At 42.4% G+C, this 20593-nt stretch overlaps 1 protein-coding gene across 2 annotated transcripts in view; it reads right to left on the reverse strand.

Moving 5' to 3' along the window:
- LOC130120298 (fibronectin-like) overlaps nt 1–20593 on the reverse strand; it is a 70788-nt gene that overhangs the window by 49165 nt on the left and 1030 nt on the right. Inside the window, exons 2-10 of one of the 2 annotated variants that reach the window (XM_056288840.1) lie at nt 19680–19805; nt 19153–19287; nt 18058–18189; nt 16967–17104; nt 14702–14860; nt 12461–12658; nt 11515–11697; nt 10516–10692; nt 575–730 (exon numbers count right to left, since the gene is read on the reverse strand). In XM_056288840.1, the coding sequence (XP_056144815.1) occupies nt 575–730; nt 10516–10692; nt 11515–11697; nt 12461–12658; nt 14702–14860; nt 16967–17104; nt 18058–18189; nt 19153–19287; nt 19680–19805 (1404 nt within the window). Of the gene's footprint in view, nt 1–574; nt 731–10515; nt 10693–11514; nt 11698–12460; nt 12659–14701; nt 14861–16966; nt 17105–18057; nt 18190–19152; nt 19291–19679; nt 19806–20593 lie in introns of both variants that reach the window. The other variant, XM_056288838.1, reaches the window with a different exon arrangement.

A 20593-nucleotide genomic window follows, 5' to 3' on the forward strand; every position in this document is an offset into this window, starting at 1 on the left:
CTAACGTTTTATCTTGTGTTTATACTTCCTTCATGTATTAATTTCCTTTCTGCTTTTGTCTTGTTTTGTGGTGATTCATTGAGGGAATTCTTTTTCACAAATAATTTGTCCTATATCAATGATACTCTGTTCATATACAAAACAATATTCTGTACAGGAATCTAAATACATTACTTTATTAGGATGTGCAGTCTTGCTGCACATTTACCCAAAGCAGGTGCAAATCAAAGCCCGTAAAAGGCAGGTGTGCAAGCTAACCTTTGACCTTAAAGATGAGGTACCACGGCAGGTGTGACCTTTCACCTCTTAACAGAGTAGGATATTACTTTTTCTGATTATTAGGGCCATATGCACGCACACACACATACAAAAAAAACACCACATCGAACTCATTTTTTCCCCAAAAACTCCTTTCTCATTTACAGAGGTGGACATATACAGGCACTCATCCATTCAAGTATGTACATTAAAACACAACACCAAATTCCTTTCTACCCCAAACAACACAAAGCCCCATTTACACAAACACCTATCAACTGACCATCCATCCACACCAACAAAAACTCACGCTTACCTTTAAGCTGAGAGTATGCCATGCAGCTCCACTCTCCTCGTCCATTGCCAACACAGGTACATCGCATCATGTGGCCCAAGACATCATGGCGTTTGTCCCACTGGTCTCCAACACGGTACATCAACCCCTCGCTGGTTGTGCAAACCTCCTCATGTGCTAAGACACAGACAGGGGAAGTAAACTACCTGTGCACGTGCACCCAACCGAACAACTGGGCAGTGTCAGCCTAACCAGAGAGGCTGCTGTCCTGAATACACACACACACACACACACACACACACACACACACACACACACACACACACACACACACACACACACACACACACACACACACACACACACACACACAGGCACTCCACAAACTTTTCAGTCCAATTTGCACACAAACATTTCCCTAACGGATGTCCTAATAATCAGCCTCAGTGAAAGAGTGCCTGTACACAAAGACATCAACATACAAACAAGTCAAAATAACTGTATAACTTGTACATAAAACAAACAACTGCACAACCAAACACAATGTCAATCTATTCAACACACACACACACACACACACACACACACACACACACACACACACACACACACACACACACACACACACACACACACACACACACACACTATTAGTTCATTAAAAGGGATAAAAAACCCAAAACAACAAACTATTTCCTCACTAGGAAATCATCAAATCCACCCTACAATTATTTCTCCAGTCTTTCAGAAGATACCAAAACCACCAGTGAACACCTGTGTCCATTAAGAGAGAGAAATTCCCTCCAACAAATGCCAGAAACAGATGTCAGTTTCTGTGTGTGAGTGTGTGTGTGCATGTGAGTGCATGTCTTCCATATGCTCTCCGCTAATTAGAGGGAGATGTGCGTGAAAGAGAATTGTGTGTATATGTGTGAATGTGCTTGTATCTAGCCTCTGTAGACAAGCATCTACTGTGAGTGTGAGGGTGAATTTTATCCCCTGTGAGTGGGAGCACATTTCTCACACACAGACACACAACACACATTGAAAAGGATGTTAATGTGAATGTACACTATTACCCAATGAGGGAGGGAGAGAGAGAGAGAGAGAGAGAGAGAAAGAGAGAGAGAGTGTCTTTTCCATGCATATGCATCTATCTATGTCTGTCAGTGTGAACAGAGATATTGCCATCAAGGAGGTAGGGGAGCATAAAAAAGCGATTTGTCTGCTGTATGTGCAAACATGCATGCCTGTCCATATATGAACCCGGGGTAGGACTTTCCAGATATAAGAAGGGCATGTAGGAGTAGATAGAGAGCAGGGCCAGCTGTCCTGGAGCCCAGCCAGGGCTTGTCTCTGCCAGGGAGAATCTGGACCAAAGCCAGCCTATTTGGTTGCTGGGACAGGGGCATCAAGCTTAAGGATAAGACTATGGCTGTGGAAGGAACAAGAACAAGTAATCCCCCCCCCCCCCGCTCTTTACATGCATTGGCTCTCTACCCAAACCCCACCATTAACCAATGACATTCCCAGTTACAATCCACTCAGACTTTATTCCAACCTTCCCTGACCCACGGTTCGCACTCAACCTGAGTCGACCCCAAACCCTCCTTCCCTTGCTTAACCTGGGTTCATATCATGTTATCGTGCCCCAACACTGCCCGGCAGCCAATTCACACATGCACTTGGCCCTTAATCCTAACCAGGATTCCCATCCTCTTCAGTTATGTAGAGGTAACTGCATTCCCTAATGATCAATTTGTTCTCATGTAAAGCATATTGATTCTGCCAAGGCTGAATCACAAGACTTGAGACTGAAGCTTTGGTGTTCAACTGCAATTATAGAAAGAAAGCTGAATCAGTTCATCTGGACTCAACGTTTATTGAGAGAAACGTTTCATCACTCATCTAATGTCCCTTTTTCACTGCATGGTACCGGCTCAACTCAACTCTACTTATTCGACTACTCGCTTTACTTTTTCGGATTTCGTTTTCCACTGCAGATAGTATCTCCTCATGGCGAAGCCCCGCTGGTCATTGGTGGGTGTGTTGACTAGTTTTTTAGTTCTTTTGTTAAGATTTTATTTATATCTAAATATACACTACCGTTCAAAAGTTTGGGATCACCCAAACAATTTTGTGTTTTCCATGAAAAGTCACACTTATTCACCACCATATGTTGTGAAATGAATAGAAAATAGAGTCAAGACATTGACAAGGTTAGAAATAATGATTTGTATTTGAAATAAGATTTTTTTTACATCAAACTTTGCTTTCGTCAAAGAATCCTCCATTTGCAGCAATTACAGCATTGCAGACAAACAGGCTCTAACCAGAGTAGAAAAAGAAGTGGGAGGCCGCGTTGCACAACTGAGCAAGAAGATAAGTACATTAGAGTCTCTAGTTTGAGAAACAGACGCCTCACAGGTCCCCAACTGGCATCTTCATTAAATAGTACCTGTTAGAGCCTGTTTGTGCTGTCCTCTGAAGGGAGTAGTACACACCGGTGTAGGAAATCTTCAATTTCTTAGCAATTTCTCGCATGGAATAGCCTTCATTTCTAAGAACAAGAATAGACTGTCGAGTTTCAGATGAAAGTTCTCTTTTTCTGGCCATTTTGAGCGTTTAATTGACCCCACAAATGTGATGCTCCAGAAACTCAATCTGCTCAAAGAAGTGCCCATCCAACCAATCCAACTTGTGGGAGCTGCTTCTGGAAGCGTGGGGTGCAATTTCTCCAGATTACCTCAACAAATTAACAGCTAGAATGCCAAAGGTCTGCAATGCTGTAATTGCTGCAAATGGAGGATTCTTTGACGAAAGCAAAGTTTGATGTAAAAAAAATCTTATTTCAAATACAAATCATTATTTCTAACCTTGTCAATGTCTTGACTCTATTTTCTATTCATTTCACAACATATGGTGGTGAATAAGTGTGACTTTTCATGGAAAACACGAAATTGTTTGGGTGATCCCAAACTTTTGAACGGTAGTGTATATAAATAAATATACATATATTTATTTGTATTCAGATTTTATTTTATTTTATTTATTTTGTTTTTGTTTTTTACCTTTGGGAAAAGCTCAGTCTACCCTGGACGACACTCCACTCAACAGGAACCATGGAGCACTAATTCTATAAACTAGTTATAATATATATATATATATATATATATATATATATATATATATATATATATATAACTATACATAAAAATTTTAGAAAATCAAACAAAAACTGTAAAAAAAAAACGTTGGTCTGTCCCTCCGTAAATGTATCTGCCCTCTCTCTCTCAATACATCTCTTGTTCAAATACTCCTCAATTGAAGAATTTGATTTTTTTAATTTATAGCAGAAGGCGGAAGGGCATAATCGGGCCATTGTGACTCGTACTGCATCACATCGCCAAGTCTATGATGATCCATCGGTATAATAACACAGTTATAACCACAGAAGCAGCACTCTGCTGAAATTCCCTCTTTCCATATAGATTGTATAGATTGTGCTAAAATGTCCAGATAAGCACCACGGTCGATGTTTCTGACCTTTTCACCTGACAGTGAGGAGTTTTGCCAGGGGGACGTAACATATGCGAAGAGCACGCTATTCCCCCCAGTTCCCCCTCTCCCCAGAACAGACACCCCGACCAACCAGAGGAGGCGCTAGTGCAGCAACCAGGACACATACCCACATCCGGCTTCCCACCCGTAGACACAGCCAATTGTGTCTGTAGGGATGCCTGACCAAGCTGGAGGTAACACAGGGATCAAACCAGCGATCCCCATATTGGTAGGCAACGGAATAGACCCCCACGCTACCCGGATGCCCTCGATGTCTCTGACTTGAATGTGTCCAAGTACATCAGTATTGAGTGAAAATAAGTTGTTTTGGTGTTGTGTAGATCTTTAAGCCACTGTATATTCTGGTTTTGCTTTCATTCCTTCCAGTCAAGTTGGTAGTTGTTTATGCCTAGAGTGTCCGCTTGACGTTAAAAATGCTTCAGTCAACTTAAAATGAAAAGCATTATTTGACTTGGTCCAGCCTTATCCAGCCATCTAGGGTTATCTCAGATCTACATGCACATGTGTTTAGCCCTAACCCATTCCTACTGTGAGAAACCCATTATACATTCAATTTTCCCTTTTTATAGCCAATCATCTCCTTCCGTTCACAGGGTAATCTATCTGTTGACTTAATGACTGCAAAAGCAGTTACTCAGATTTTCCTAGCAGACTGGTTGGTCAGTGTAATCGTCTGCTGTGGGAGCTGCAACGTCTCTCACCAGGCCAAACACATTTATTGCTACTAATGGCAAGTAAGGACTAAAGATCTTAGTTGATACGGGTAAGGAAATCCCAGAATCCTACTTGTTACATAAGACAGAGGGGGAAGTTAGTGGGCTCAAAGCAGGATCGTCAATGTAAAAGCTTTACAGAAGTAACTCAGCCCATTGTGTCAGTTCACTTTTTCTACCGGGATTAACACAATTTGTCTTATCTTATTATCCTATTTTATTTAGTCTGCAATTCTGTGAATACCTCTTAGCTCTACTACTCTGGCTATAGCCTTCCTTCTCTTCTTTCTTGTGAATACTTACTTTGCTGCTGGTGTAACAACATATTGGAGAGGCAACTTATTGAGCAACACAAACCAAAGCCACAAATTTCACCAACAAATGAATAACTATGCAAATGATCCATATGCTGAATAGAATAAACAATTTTGTGATCCAACACATGCCAACTCCCTTGCCAAATTTTAATATCAACACAAGAAAAAACACAAAACACATACAGGTGGAGTAGTAAGGGCTACAGTAACACAATTGGTAGCGGTAACATTACCATTTCAAGAACCGTGTTTGTTGTGAATTTCTGATGTCACCACTGTAAATAACAAAGAGCCCCTGTGGTCTTGGACCACAAAACGGAGTCTACCAACAACATGTCTGGATTACTGGCCAGGCAAAAGGGGCAAATACATGGGGACCCAGGGCCACTATGGGGCCAGAAAAACTGGGTTACCATCACAGAAAGTTGAATCAGTTCATCTGGACACAGCATTTACAGAGGGAAACGTTGATTGATTGAATGCTTCATCACTCATCTAAGTGATTTCGTCAGTCTAAACTGACTGCAGGTATCCCCACCCTTATTAACAGTACAGTGTTATAACGACCGAAAACAACGATAAACTTCATATGCAAATAGGCGTGACCATTAACTAGAGTAACAATGGCCATGTGTACTATTCACAGAGGATTGGGGAATAGTTGCAATCACAGCATGGTAAGATGGCGACAGATGTATTCTTCACCCCCCCGGTTAAGGGATGGTCATTCCCTCTTAACATAGATGGCCTCTTTGACTCCCCATTCAAACCATCATTTGGAGAACTCAAAGAGGCCAACTACGTTAAGAGGGAACGACCATCCCTGAACCAAGGGAGGGAGTGTAAGAGTACATCTGTTGCCATCTTACCATGCTGTGACTGCAACTGTTCCCCAATACTCTGTGAATAGTACACATGGCCATTGAAACGCTAGTTAATGAAGACGTCACTTAGTTGAGTGATGAAACGTATCTGTCAATAAATGTTGTATCCAGATGAACTAATTCAACCTTCTTTGAATCACAGCATTGTAAGATGGTGACATTTGTACTTAGGCCCCACCCCCCGCCTCCCCTCGGTTCAGGGATGGTCATTTTCTCTTCACATAGATGGGGTTACCATGTTTGCAAAGATAAAATTCCAGTAAAAGTAAAAAAGGTGGTAACACTTTAGTATGGGGAACATAAAAAAACTTCATTACTAGTGAATTAGTAATGATCAAGATGTCACTTTAGTATGGGGAACATATTCTAAGTAACAAAAACTTAATTTACAGTAATTTAACACTATTAACACTTTTAGTTTTGTGTTTTGTTATGTAAGAACAGACCATATTCATTAAGTGTTAGTAAGGGAGAATAACTCTTCTTGTGGTACTACCACCTTATAAAGTCCATACTAAGCAAAGCATATTGAGATGGTACTACTAATAAGCAATAATTCTGAGGTTATAGAGGGAAAACTCATAGTTAATGGCTTACTGGTTGTATAATAAGGCCATGCAGAATAAGGCATTAATGAGTACGTAATAATGACCAATTAAGAGCCAATATGTTGCTAATTTGCATGCTAATAAGCACCTAATTAATGGTGACTACGTACCCCATACTAAAGTGTTACCAAAAAGGTCTAGACTTGACTCTTAGGTAGCCTATTGATAACAGTTCACCTTCACAATCTCTGGAGTTATTGCTGTTCATGTTGAACTGGCTAAAAATAAAGACTTTACTGGCGCACTACTTATAGTCTTATTTCATCCAGGGGCCAACGCATACAATATTTATTACTAAGGGCTCCTGCTACAGTAATGATCAACAGATGGTCTCAGGCTACCAGCCATGCTGCAGCCTATGCAGAGGGAGACCCAAGCTTCATTGTGAGACACAGAAAACCAGAAGCTCTACTGAACAACTTGTCCCATCATTCAAGGAGAGAAACTGAACAAACTGTTTACTAGCTTGCAATCTAGCTAAAGCTAGCCGCTCGATTGGTGGGGTTTTCGGTGGGTGGATTGGGGATGAGCCCACTAACTGCTTGCTCTGGGGATTCTGTGGTTGGTGAATCCAGCCATGGCCAACAAAATGTTCTGTTGTCGGTTAAAACACATGAATGTTTCTTTTGTTTCTGCTCTTTTATCTTGATTGTGTTTCTGCGGTAGGAGCTTTCAACGACCAGCTGGGGGCCCAAAGTTGGTCACAAAAACAAAAAAATTTAAAAAAATGAAATAGGCCTTTAGGTTTTACTGAAATCAATATTATTTCAAAAATAACTATCCTATTTCATAGAAGCAACCCCCATATCTCCTGCAGCGTATAAATACAGAATATTGCCTGTTAAAAGTTTGGTCCTGAAAACTTTTCTTATGGGTTGTAAAACAAGTCTTGTAATGCCAGTGGTTTGTTTGATACTTCCGATTCTTAGGAGAGAATGAAATAAAGAACATTTTACAGCTTTTCTGTCTTTATTGCTTCAATACTCCTGACTAGAGACATTAGGATGTCTTTGCATGAGACCAGGACTGACTTGGGTTTTCCCCCCACATATTTTAACTTATGGGTGGTTGATTTATCTTGCCAGATGCTTAAATACCTCCTCAACTAGACATATTAGTTGTGAGTTAAAATAAATCATAGGCTCCTGTAAAATTTTTTCCCTCCAGGATTGAGCTACTTTTTTTGTCCAGGGTGCCATCAAGACATGGCACGCCCTCTTTCTCTAAACATCTCCACATTCTTTCACATCTTTCAGCCTGATGGCTCATTTTCCTTTTTTTTTTCTGTCATCCAGACTATATATATTTTTCCTTTTCTTCCAGGTAAGCTGTGGATATTGCTGACACCTCACTCAATACGTACAAAGCCCTTAAGCGTGTGTGCACGCATGCACACACCTTTCCCAAACATGTTATTTTTGGCACTTGATCATGAAGAGGAAACATTTACATCGCAAACACCTGCTTTTTGCGTTAATATTATTTATTTATTTATTTTTCCGCCTTTTTCTCCCCAATTGTACCCGTCCAATTACTCCACTCTTCTGAGCCATCCCGGTCTCTGTTCCACCCCGTCTGCCAACCGGGGGGGGTGGGGGGGTGGGGCTGCAAACTACCACATGCCTCCTCCGATACATGTGGAGTCACCAGCTACTTCTTTTCACCTGACAGTGAGGCGTTTCACCAGGGAGATATAGCACATGCGAGGATCAAGCTATTCCCCCCAGTTCCCCCTCCCCCCCGGACAGGTGTCCCGACCAACCAGAGGAGGTGCTAGTGCAGCGACCAGGACACATACCCACATCCGGCTTCCCACCTGCAAACATGGCCAATTGGCTCTGTGCATAACTGTAGTCCACTGACTTCCGGTTTGTACTGCAGCGGTCATACCAATTTCCTGTTTGTTGGTGAGTGCTATTGACAATGGCATATTTCTCGCGATGCCTTCAAGATTTAACATGGATAAATGTCAACGACATGCACAGAATTGTTGACAAACTTTCACCTGCGCCTACCAGCAAACAGGTGAAAAGTTTCAAGTTGTACATATTAAGTTACATCCACAATTATGAGGCTGAGCAGATGGACAGATGGACGGACAGACAGAATTATAGACATAACTTGATATGCACAACTTGAAACTTTTCACCCGTTTGCTGGTAGGTGCAGGTGAAAGTTTTTCGACAATTCTGTGCATGTTGTTGACATTTATCCATGTCAAATCTTGCAGGCATCGCAAAAAATATGCCATTGTCAATAGCACACGCCAACAAACAGGAAACTGCTATGACCACTGCAGTAGCAACCAGAAGTCAGTGGACTACAGTTATGCACAGAGCCAATTGTGTCTGTAGGGACGCCCGACCAAGCCGGAGGTAACACAGAGATTCGAACCGGTGATCCCCATGTTGGTAGGCAACGGAATAGACCACTACGCTACCGGATGCCCCTTTGCATTGATATTCTTAGCATGTCATTCAAAATCAGGTGAACTGGTCAGTGAAATCCATTCTCACTAGTCATGACTGAAAATCATCTCTATCATGCTAGCTTAACTGCATTACCATCTAAAGGTCTCTGCTAGCTCAGACTCCTCTTTGAAGACACTGATGTCAATATCAAAGACCCTCCCCCACACACACACACACAGTTGTTTGTGTTTGTTTGGGTGGTTCTGTTCTAGCTTAAGCACCTATAATAAACCCCAACATGCATAGTTGGCAGCTAAATATTTTTTCTAATTTGCTTTCTTCCTAATGTTAAAAAGAAAAAAATCTTACTCAGAGGCATTGAACTATATTAAATCTTTGATATCTTCAGGTTAAAAAAAAGAAAAGTTATGGCTCCTAGTGTTTTCTAACCTGTTTGGTGTAATTAACACTTTACTGTCCCTCCATCAAAGACCCCCCAGTGCTTTACTGTCCGTGGCGTCTTTTGTCACCCAAGCACAACGGCACTTTAACAACAGAATAACACACAGCCCTACAGCAAATTAAAAGTGAATGTGGCTACACTATTAACAATAGTCTAGGCGTGGTAAACATTGTTTGTCTCAGTCATTACCCTCCGTTGTCTTTCAAAACTTGAGCTAACAAAATGACTTATTTGTGTTACATGACTTCCACATGATAGCCCTTTTAAATCTTTCAATCCCTATACAGATAATGAATTTGTACGATGGTTCATGGGAATGCCTTGATTCAGATGGCGTTGAGATAAGGTTTTACTTTGGGGTGTGAGAACCAAGAGGAGCAAGGCAATTAGCTATGCAAATGATTTGAGTCATCCCCGCAGCTAACAGGGTGGTGTCAGCCGTTAATCAATAGGACAGTGTGGTGAGATAAGGCGGGAGAAATTAAACACCCAAATAAAACACTCAGGCAACAACCCCCAATTACGCGCCATCTCAGCCCAATATCTCACACACCAGCGCAAATGCACACAAACATATACTAGTAATTGATCTTAACACAAAACTGCTTCAAACACCGTCTCAAACCCACCCCCACCCCCCCAATCAAAATTTTTGTAGGGCTCCCACACACTATGATTTTGGAAGTCTTGCATGTTTATTATATGCCACACTGCACAACAGGAAAAAGGAAAAATCTTGATACCCCCCCCTTGTCAATTGCACGATTGGCTGAACAGCAAGGTTACTTATGTTGGCTGATGGCCAGCCAACTGTGCCTAGGGACATTCAAACTGGACTTGTGTAAATAACATGTAGTACATAAATGACAGCATTTTTTATTCGAGGCGAAAAACGACTTGAAGAACTTGTCTGAGACAGCCCTTACATAGCCAAAATTGCAGTGTGTGGGGGGCCTTTAGACAAACACACACACACTCACTTACCAGCCATAGGGCAGAACCCAAAGTGTTGCTCAGCATCATAGTTGGTCGTGGTGCTGCACCACTTCATGCCATCTCTCCTGCCATCAGCTGTGCAGTCAGTGTAGTTCTTGCCGTTGTAGAGGAAGGGGAACTGGCACAGTGCACCATTAGAGTTACCACCTCGTGTCGTCACCATCACTGAAAGAGAAATGCCCATCGAAAGCAAAAAGTTATAAATATCTGCTGTAAAATTGCTCGTCACAACCCTTAATATTCTTAGACTGGGTATTTTTCACAATGATGGAGGCACAAAGTCATTGATTTTACATACTGGTGTGATTTCCATGAAAACAGGACACATGCTTGCATGTTGCAAACTGTGTCTGTGTCATGTGACTCGTTTTTATTATATGGCCTTCAAGACAAACTATCTCTATAATTCCCTACTGCTGTCACTGTTATTCACCAATTTGCTGTGTTGTGTCTCAACTATGTCGCACCCTTGACCAAGTCTACAAACCTGTGATTGGACCGTTCTCTTTTTAGACAAGCCCCCCACCCCCAAGACAACTTTGAATGTACTCTCAAAGACAGGTAGGTCAGAAACAATCTCACAAAAGATCAATGTGGTCAAACAGTGAGTTTGATCTGGCTCTCTGTGTAATTATCCTCCCTATCACTGGATCTAATGAACCCCACACTAGCTACCTGACCCTGTACTGCCAATATAGACTGAAAACAAGTTTGCCCTTGGGAGTAAATCAAATTCATTCAGGTTATCATCTTTACCATTGCTTTCCTCATCACCAATCAACCACCAAATCCAAGCCAAAATCTCTACAGCATTCATTCCAACAGTTATCATTGGCATCATCCTAAGCATTATTATCACTACCTACCTTTTTTCTCTATACTGAAGGATTTCTAATTCTCTTGAGGAGGACTATCATCAATGATATACTACTGTACAATTCCTATACGCTTCACTTTGAGATAATCATCTTCACCAGCAACACTTACCATTCTTCTCTGTACAGAAAGAATATTTCTGTTCGGCCTCAAAGTCAGAAGAGGTAGAGCACCAGAGTTGTCCGTCACTGCGTCCATCTGAGATGCAGGAGTGGTAGGTCTTCCCCTTATACACGAAGGGGAACACGCAGGGCTGCCCTCCAGAGTTACCACCATACACCGGTGGTGGTCCATCTGGCCAAGAGAAGTGGACCAGGAGAGAGAGGGAAAGAAATATTAATAATCTTTTGACTAGAACATTGTTACATTAAACCTGTATGGCAAATGGGAAAGGAAAAGTGAACCACAAGTGCCCTATCCTCCGTTAACATTGTCTTCTTTCACTCATGCTTCATTGAATTATGGATCACCAGTTCATTACAGGGCTGTCACAAACACAGTAAGTCACATGCCAGTTCATACCTATGGGACACTTTAGTCTCCAATTCACCTAACATGCACATGTTTGGATTGTGGGAGAAAACCAGAGTCCCAAGAGCAAACTCACAGAGACTCAGAGAACATACAAAGTCAGTTGTTCAAGGTGTACAGTGGTAGAAAAAAGACCACTGGCTTTGGTCAGCAGCTTCCTGGTGTGAACTTGGTGGAAGCAGGGTGGGTAAATGTATGTGGACCAAGATTCAAGCAACCTATGTCAGCAGTTATATCTTGAATCACTAACAACTCCCAGGTTGCTATCCTGTACTTTACCCTCTCACTTGAGGATGTTCTAGTGAAAAGTTTTTTTCCCTACAGTGAACATAAAAGTACACTATTTAGCACTGCATTTGTTGTTTACATATATTTGCAAATTTTCACAGACAGTCAACTTACTTTATCATTTTTGTATTTTGTTTTGCATTTCTATTTTGGTTGTTATTTGCAGAGTTTGTCTGCTGTAGTTTCTCTATAGTGATAAATATCAGTTTCTCTCATCTAATTACTGATGTCCTCTCACCCCATTCTTCACAGCTGATTCCATTGCCCAGACAGGTGCAGAGCATCTGCTTGGTGCCCTGGGTCCTGATCCAGCGCTGGCCATTGAAGTAGCTCATTCCTGTGTCTGTCCGGCAAGACCCCTCCTGGGGCTGCTCAGACCCAGCAACCGGCTGATACACCGCTGGCTGGATATTAGTGATTACACGTGAGCCGGTACCTGAAAAGTAACATGAGACCCATGTCAGAATGAGCTAGTTTCTATGACAGGTTGGTGAAACGAGAAATGTTGAACAGATGAAAGCCTGTCTCGGAGACACAAGGTAAGAAGATTCTTCATAAGTATATTAATTTTCTCTCACAATCTGTAGTGTTCTTTCTGGATTACTGTCTCGCCAAACTTTTTTCACATCTCGCTGCAATACCCCGACCATACTTACCCCTTGTATGTGCGGAATCACACAAAACCTTGTGCTTGATGTAAAGCACTGCTTTTCATGAAGTCTGTCACTTTCCACTATAAGCTACTACTACTACTACTACTTTTGGCTGCTCCCATTAGGGATCGCCACAGCGGATCATCTGTTTCCATTCCTGCCTGTTTTCTGCATCTTCCTCTGTCACACCAGCCACCTGCATGTCTTCCCTCATCACATCCATAAACCACCTCTTTGGCCTTCCTCTTTTCCTCTTCCCTGGCAGCTCCATATTCAGCATCCTTCTCCCAATATACCCAGCATCTCTCCTCCACACATGTCCAAGCCATCTCAATCTTGCCTCTCTTGCTTTGTCTCCAAACCGCCCAACTTGAGTGGTCCCTCTAATATAATCATTCCTAATCCTGTCCTTCTTCGTCACTCCCAGTGAAAGTCTTAGCATCTTCAGCTCTGCTACCTCCAACTCCACCTCCTGTCTTTTTGTCAGTGCCGCTGTCTCCAAACCATATAACATAGCTGGTCTCACAACCATCTTGTAAACCTTCCCTTTAACTCTCGCTGGTACCCTTCTGTCGCAAATCACTCCTGACACTCTTTTCCACCCACTCCACCCTGCCTGCACTCTCTTCTTCACCTCTCTCCTGCACTCCCCGTTACTTTGGACAGTTGACCCCAAGTATTTAAACTCATATGCCTTCATTACCTCCACTCCTTGCATCCTTGTCACTTTCCACTATAACACTTTTTAATTTTTCCAATAGCTAAAACAATACAATGGATCACTTTCAACTGAAGAGAGATGGAGGCTATCTAATACAAATTAGCCGCAGATGGAAACTATGACATCGAGTCAAATAAAAGAAGAATGCAGAATCAGTAACACCTGCATACAATAACATAAAAGACAGATATCTGATTCAAGCCTGCAACTCAAACAACATTCAGTATCAGGGAAACACGAACCAACATAATGCCCTAAGATGTTATTATGTGCAGCCTGAAACAACAAACCTTTGTCAAGAGCCAATCATGAATCACAAAAAGAGGAATTATACAACAAACACAACAAAGGAATGCTTGCATTTGATTTATGCAACAAGGTGCCTTCACCTGGTTAGCAAGGATTATGTGTTATTTACATTACAGACACTTTCTGTAATGGAACCACGGCCCTGCCCGGAGCTGCACCCGAGAGGAAACACCGAGGGAGTCGGGCAGTGGCCTCGCCTAGCGTCGACTGTGCAGTGTTTTTGTCTGTGTCTGCATTTTTGGTGTTGTCATGTGGAGTATGGGGGAGATGTGCCGAAGGTGTCTGACTTGGTAGAGCTGGCATTGGATCGGCTAGGGGAACCTGGTCTGCCGCATCCAGTGGGCCCAAGGACCACAACCCTGCCTGGAGCTGCGCTGATGAGGAAACACTGAGGGCGGTCTGACAGCATGTGGAAGCGGGGCAGGCTAAGCTAACTGCTAGCTCATGCAGACTGGAAGTTCCGACAGTCATCCTGGCTGGCATTCGTTCTCTGGACAGTGGAATTTTTGGACTGTGTTGCACTGAATGGACTGTGTTGTTAACTGTTTGTGGTTTTTTTTTTGCTTTGTTCTCTCTGTTTTTGTATGTTTTTGGTGGTGTCGTTTTGGGATATTTTGGATATGTGTTTTTTATCTTTTGTGTTGCACTGCTGTGTACTGGGAGAAATGAAATTTCATTTCTTTTGTGTTCGCAAGTACATGATTTAAATGACAATAAATTGTTCCTGATTCCTGATTTTACTGGATAAACATGATGTATTATAGTCCCGAAAAAGGCAAAATAAAACCGTTCTCACCCAGACCAGTGGTGTGCAGAGAGGCGTGTCTCTCACACTTCCACTCCCCTCGTCCATTCCCTGTACACAGACACTGAAGCAAGTTACCGCGGGCGTCCGACTTCGTCCAGGTGTCTCCGATACGGTAGGACGACAAAGTCTCCTGATCATTGCAACGGTCTAGGGGAGGAGATAAAAAGACGGATTATTAAAAAGAGACAGGGCGTGACAGAGAGAATGCATAGGGTAACAAAGTATCGTTGTCGGGGAAATGATCTATAAAGGGAGAATGCGACGAATTTTTGAGAAAGAGAGTAAGACCGAGGGAAAGAGAAAGAATGAATGAGCGAGTTTGAGAGAGATGTTGTCATCCTGGCTGATAAGACAATTTCAGAGGAAAGGCTGAATATTAAATGTTTTATGTACATGAGCCCCGATTTCAGCAGGATTAATTGTCATACATGTGGAAGGTGCCGAGGACAGGAAGAGATGGAAACGGATGTTGCGCTATGGTGACCCCCTAATGGGACCAGCTGGAGGAAGAAGAAGAAATGTGATACATGTATTTCTTTTGCACGTGCACGGACCATCAATAAATGTGTGCTGATAACTGATGTTTTCCAATAACTGCATTTCCATAAAGCTATTTTTTTGTACATTTTCAAAAAAGAATGAGAAAAGTGGACTGATGACACTAAAACATGTAGATAGAGTATTATGCAATGAACAGCAATGGAAACAGAATCTTTCAGTTTCTCCAATGGCAAAAAATACTCATCAACCCCTTATTTTTTTCATTTGGTCACTAAAAAAACAGCTGGTGGAAAAGCACCTCACTTACTTCTTTTCTTTTCAGATGTTTGCTAATAAAAACCTTCAACGTTTGGATGCATACATGGATATTTACATTCAAAGTGCCCCGAAGCCCAGAGCAATTCCCAGGGGCTTGGGCCACCCTGAAGTCTTCTGTGTGACATCAATTCAGAAAGGAATAACTTTTTTATCCTCTTTTTTCACATGAGTCAGTATCATTATGGAAGAAAGTAATGACTATAACTGTAAACTGGTAGATATTTCCACCACAGCCTGTTAAAATCCTTCAACAAAACTCACACTACAGTTTTCCCTTAGTCCTGCCAGGAGGGCTGAAGAGTGTGTGTGTGTGTGTGTGTGTGTGTGTGTGTGTGTGTGTGTGTGTGTGTGTGTGTGTGTGTGTGTGTGTGTGTGTGTGTGTGTCTCAAAGACTACCATGGCAGTCTTTGGAGGGTTTATAGAATGGGATCCAGGTGGTGAGTGTGTAGACACAAATATCTCATATGGGCACAACAGACCGCAGTGGCCAAGAAATGTCAAATTCTCTGCTTTTGCTTCTCTCAGTGTACTCCTACTGTACTTTGGACAAGTAGCTGCAAACTAGCACAAACTACCATGCAGTGATCGCGGAAAAAAGCCTTGTGATGAGCCACACATTCAAGAAATGTTGAAAAAGTAAAAACCTGAATGAAAGATCAGACAGAAAAGACACTGACAGATTCTCAGAACTGTCTTCCTTACAGTCTGAAGCGATAACAGCCAAATACCAACCACATGGAAATACGTGTGGACCTCAAAAGAGGTAAAAGGTGAAAAAGATGGGAGGATGGGTGATGGTAAAATATCAAGATGATTGGAAGTCTAAAAAAAAAGGTATCCAGGGGGAGACAAATGAAAAGAAAAAAAAATTGGAAGTTACCGATAGCATGATAGCTCAGGGGGTTCACAAAGGAGGATTTAAGAGTTAGCCAGAAAACTGAAAAAAAAAGTTATGCTACGGCCTGGTTATACTGGTTTGAACCAGGGAACAAAACTTGAACATTAGGTTTAGAAATATGATTCAGTCATGCATGTTGGCGATTGCTAATAAGTAACATTTGATAAAATATTTGAAATAACCTTATATAGCTATCTAGTTAACTTGTAAATCCTGCTTTGTGAAATATCCACCTCTGGCCCATGTGTAATACACTGGGTTAGACACTGGCCCTGGATCTTTGTTACACGACCATTTTTCTATATTTCAATTTCCACTTTCCTATCTAATAAAGGCCTACAAAACTGAACTGCCAAAAACTACAAAAAGAAAAAAAAACATACTGTTACTTTGAGACAGTGGATAGTGCGATAGTGCAACTCTTGAGTACAGGTTAAAAACAACAGGAAGGAGAAGCAGAACAGGAGAAAGGATGAGACTGAGGGGTGACTGAGGAAGAAATAGAGAGGGAGGGGGAACAAAGAAGAATGTCTTACTCCTGGAGGTGCAGGTGATGCGACCACTCCCCTCTCCCAGACAGGTACAGTCCACCACCATCCACCCCTGGTAGGGTTTCTCCCAAGTCTCCCCAACAACGTACGATGTTCCCGCAGAGTTGTCATAGCAACGTTCAGCTGTAACCATAGATTTGTTAATCAACTACTTCCTCTTTACAGTAGTCAAATGTAATTAAATACACTCATACAATGAATGTTTCATTGACCAATCAGCCCCAAGTCTACAAAACGCATAAGGCACGCCGTGATAGAGATACTTTACACTCCTATAAGTTTAGGGCGGTAGTTAGAAATGGATGGCAGCTGTTTAGGAGGCCGTACTGAGCCGGTGGCACTGTGCATACATTAAAGGTGCTGGTGGGGTAAGTCACTGGGTAGACCCATATGGTGCTGGTGGCGGTTGTTCAAATTAACTTGTAGGATAAATGGTAGATAGCAGGTGTTGGGTGGGTTTGGAGAGGAGTGGTTCTTCGATGCCAGAACTTACTGTTGAGCCTTCTGGAGGTGTCCTGGCCTAATTCAACAAAACATCTGGAATGGAAGGTGCCCACTCAATAACCTCAATGAAATACTCATGTTGTCGCTCTCATTGGTTATTGCAAACTGGCAGCCAAGGGATGCTAGTAGGCACTCAGTTTTTGGTAGCTGCTTCAGCCACTTGGAACCGCGTTTAAAGAGATTCGTGATGGAAGTGCCTGATGTCCTCCCCATAGATGTAGGGACAAGCCCGTGAGGGCATTTGGATGAATTGGGCTTCCATGTGTATCCCCCTAATTTTCAGCACAAGGGATTTAACATCAGATCCTGTGTATTACCTAAAAATACTGTCTATCATATATAATACATATTCCTTACTATGTATGCATGTTATTTATATTTTTTTTGTCCCCTTGCTGATTTTAGTAGTGCATTTGTTTTTCATTTTTTGACTCTGACTGTCTTTGACAGCAAACAACATTTACTGCTGATAGTATGTAATGCAATTTCCAGACAGGGGATGAACAAAATGGACACACTCATTTATTACTCCAAAAATATGGCAGTCAGTGACTGAGTGACCCTATGCTCACCGATAGGTTTGCAGGTCCACTCCCCTTTTCCATTTCCCAGACAGACACACTCCAGCATGTAGCCCCCTGTTTCATGGGGTCTTTGCCAGGTGTCTCCTATCTTATAGGAGGCCCCTCCCTCATGACACCGATCTGGGGGCAGAGAAGAGGCAGAAAAATTACAAATTGAGAGAGTAAATGTGGAAATAACAGGAGACATGAGGTGGGGTAGGAAAACATGGGGAGGAAGGGTGTGTTTGACAGAGCGAAAGAGGAGAATAAATGTGTTTGTATGTGAGCATGTGTTGTGATTTTGAGCAGACAGAGGAAGGGCAAAGCAAAACACACAACTCTCACACACACACACACACACACACACACACACACACACACACACACACACACACATTTCTTCCATTATCTATAGTCCCCACCCAACCAGCTGCATAACACCAAAGGAGAACATTCGATTGAACCAGTCTGGTCTAACCCACAAACTGGCATCGTTCTGACACACACAGCAAGATGGAGACACAAACGACATACAAAACATACACATTTTCAGTTGGTCTTATCAAGCTAGTTCAGTTTATGTGACTACTTACTTGCGATGGAGCAACCCTACCAGTGGAATGCAAGCACTCAATGAGACATATACACAAGAATGCACTCAGAGCCACACACACAAATACAAAACAACAAGCACACTCACACATGCATAAATAAACATGGTGAAATTATTGTCCAAAGAAAGGAATTTTCCTTTCTGCAACCAGTGCATATCACATAGAAATTACATGGAACTTGACTTGTTCTATCCCTGACGTATATAAGACAATAGCTGATCCACAAAAATCCAAATCATGAATATTTTATAGTCATCTTATTGGCTACAGTAGGGCAAGACATTCCTGGAAAAAAATGACAAAGGACACTGAAATGCGTTTAACGTCTTCAGCGCAGGTAAATGTAGGAGAAGCCCGGCAGCAGACTGCATACAGAAGAAGTGAGGATGTTGTGGCTAGTAGGCAAAATTGGCAGAGGAACTAAAACACACACACACACACACACACACACACACACACACACACACACACACACACACACACGACTTACTGGCAATGGTGCAGCTAATCTTGCCCCTCCCTGAGCCGATACAAGTGCAGTCCCAGATCATGCCGTCTTTGGGCCTCTCATAGGTTTCCCCCACGGTGTAGGAGCGTTGGTTGATCTTATCATAACATGTCTCCTCTGCTACAGGGAGACAACACGTGACAACATGAGGGGAGATAAGAGGGAGGATGCTCTAACAAAAGCTGAATAAGCAGCTCAACAGAGGGGGGAGACCAGGGGGAAGGAGAATGGAGAGAGAGACTGGGGGTGGTAGGAGTGCTTTAGAAAGGGGTTAGGGCTGAAATGGAATGAAAGGAAGAACAGCTTCACTGAGGATTGATTCAGGGAGGATTTTTGCAAAGAATAAACATGTAAAGAATATCAAAATACACACTACAAATTGAAGAAAAAAAAGACGTGGACACACACACACGTGTATACACATACAACACACAAACAAACACATACACACACAGGGGGCAGCTGCACACAGACAAAACAAAATGATTTATCTGTAGATGCAAACTAACCTTCAGGTTTGCTTTTACATTTGATCCCAGCAACTCCATGACAGGTACAGACTAGAGTACTTCCCAGATATGTCCGCTCCCATTGGTCATCAACACCATAGAACTGGCCATTCTCTATACAACCGTCTAAATAAAAGAGCAAATGGGCATGGTTAAAGTGAAGTAAATGCTCTGATCAGGCGAATGGAGGAATACTCTCAAGTGGGGGTCAAATTTTAAATCTCAAACCCCTTGTGAAACCTATCTTGCCATCTCTGTCTATGAACCACATATTCGTCTATGAACCATATATTCATCGTGCCGTCTTGAATTTCAAATGTAATCTGGGAAAATGTGTTATTTGGCTACATTAAATGATCGTCTCGGCTGTGATGAACTAGGTGATTTATCACAGTAAAACTAAGGACTCAGTTAAAGTGACAGGGGAAAAAGAGTGGGACAAGATGAGATTTTAGACTGTGAAGGGGTGTCTCGCCCACCCAAGTGGATTATTACACAGCTCCGCCTCAAAACACACACACACACACACACACACACACGCGCACGCGCACGCGCGCACACACACACACACACACGCGCACACACGCACGCACACACACACACACACACACACACACACACACACACACACACACACACACACACACACACACACACACACACACACACGAGCACACATGAGCACACATGAGCACACGATGGTACTTCTGTTTTTGTGAGGACCCCTCATTGACTCCATTCTTTCCCTAGCCCCTAACCTAATGCTAACCCTAACCCATGTCCTCACCCTAACACAGACCCTGAAAGAAGCGAGGACCTGCCAAAATGGCCCCACTTTGCGAAGACGTCCTCACTGTGATGGTTAAAAACTCAAATTGGTCCTCACAAAAATAGAAGTACAAGTACTCTCACAC

Source organism: Lampris incognitus, chromosome 11 (assembly GCF_029633865.1).
Source record: "Lampris incognitus isolate fLamInc1 chromosome 11, fLamInc1.hap2, whole genome shotgun sequence".
NCBI classification, from domain to species: domain Eukaryota; kingdom Metazoa; phylum Chordata; class Actinopteri; order Lampriformes; family Lampridae; genus Lampris; species Lampris incognitus.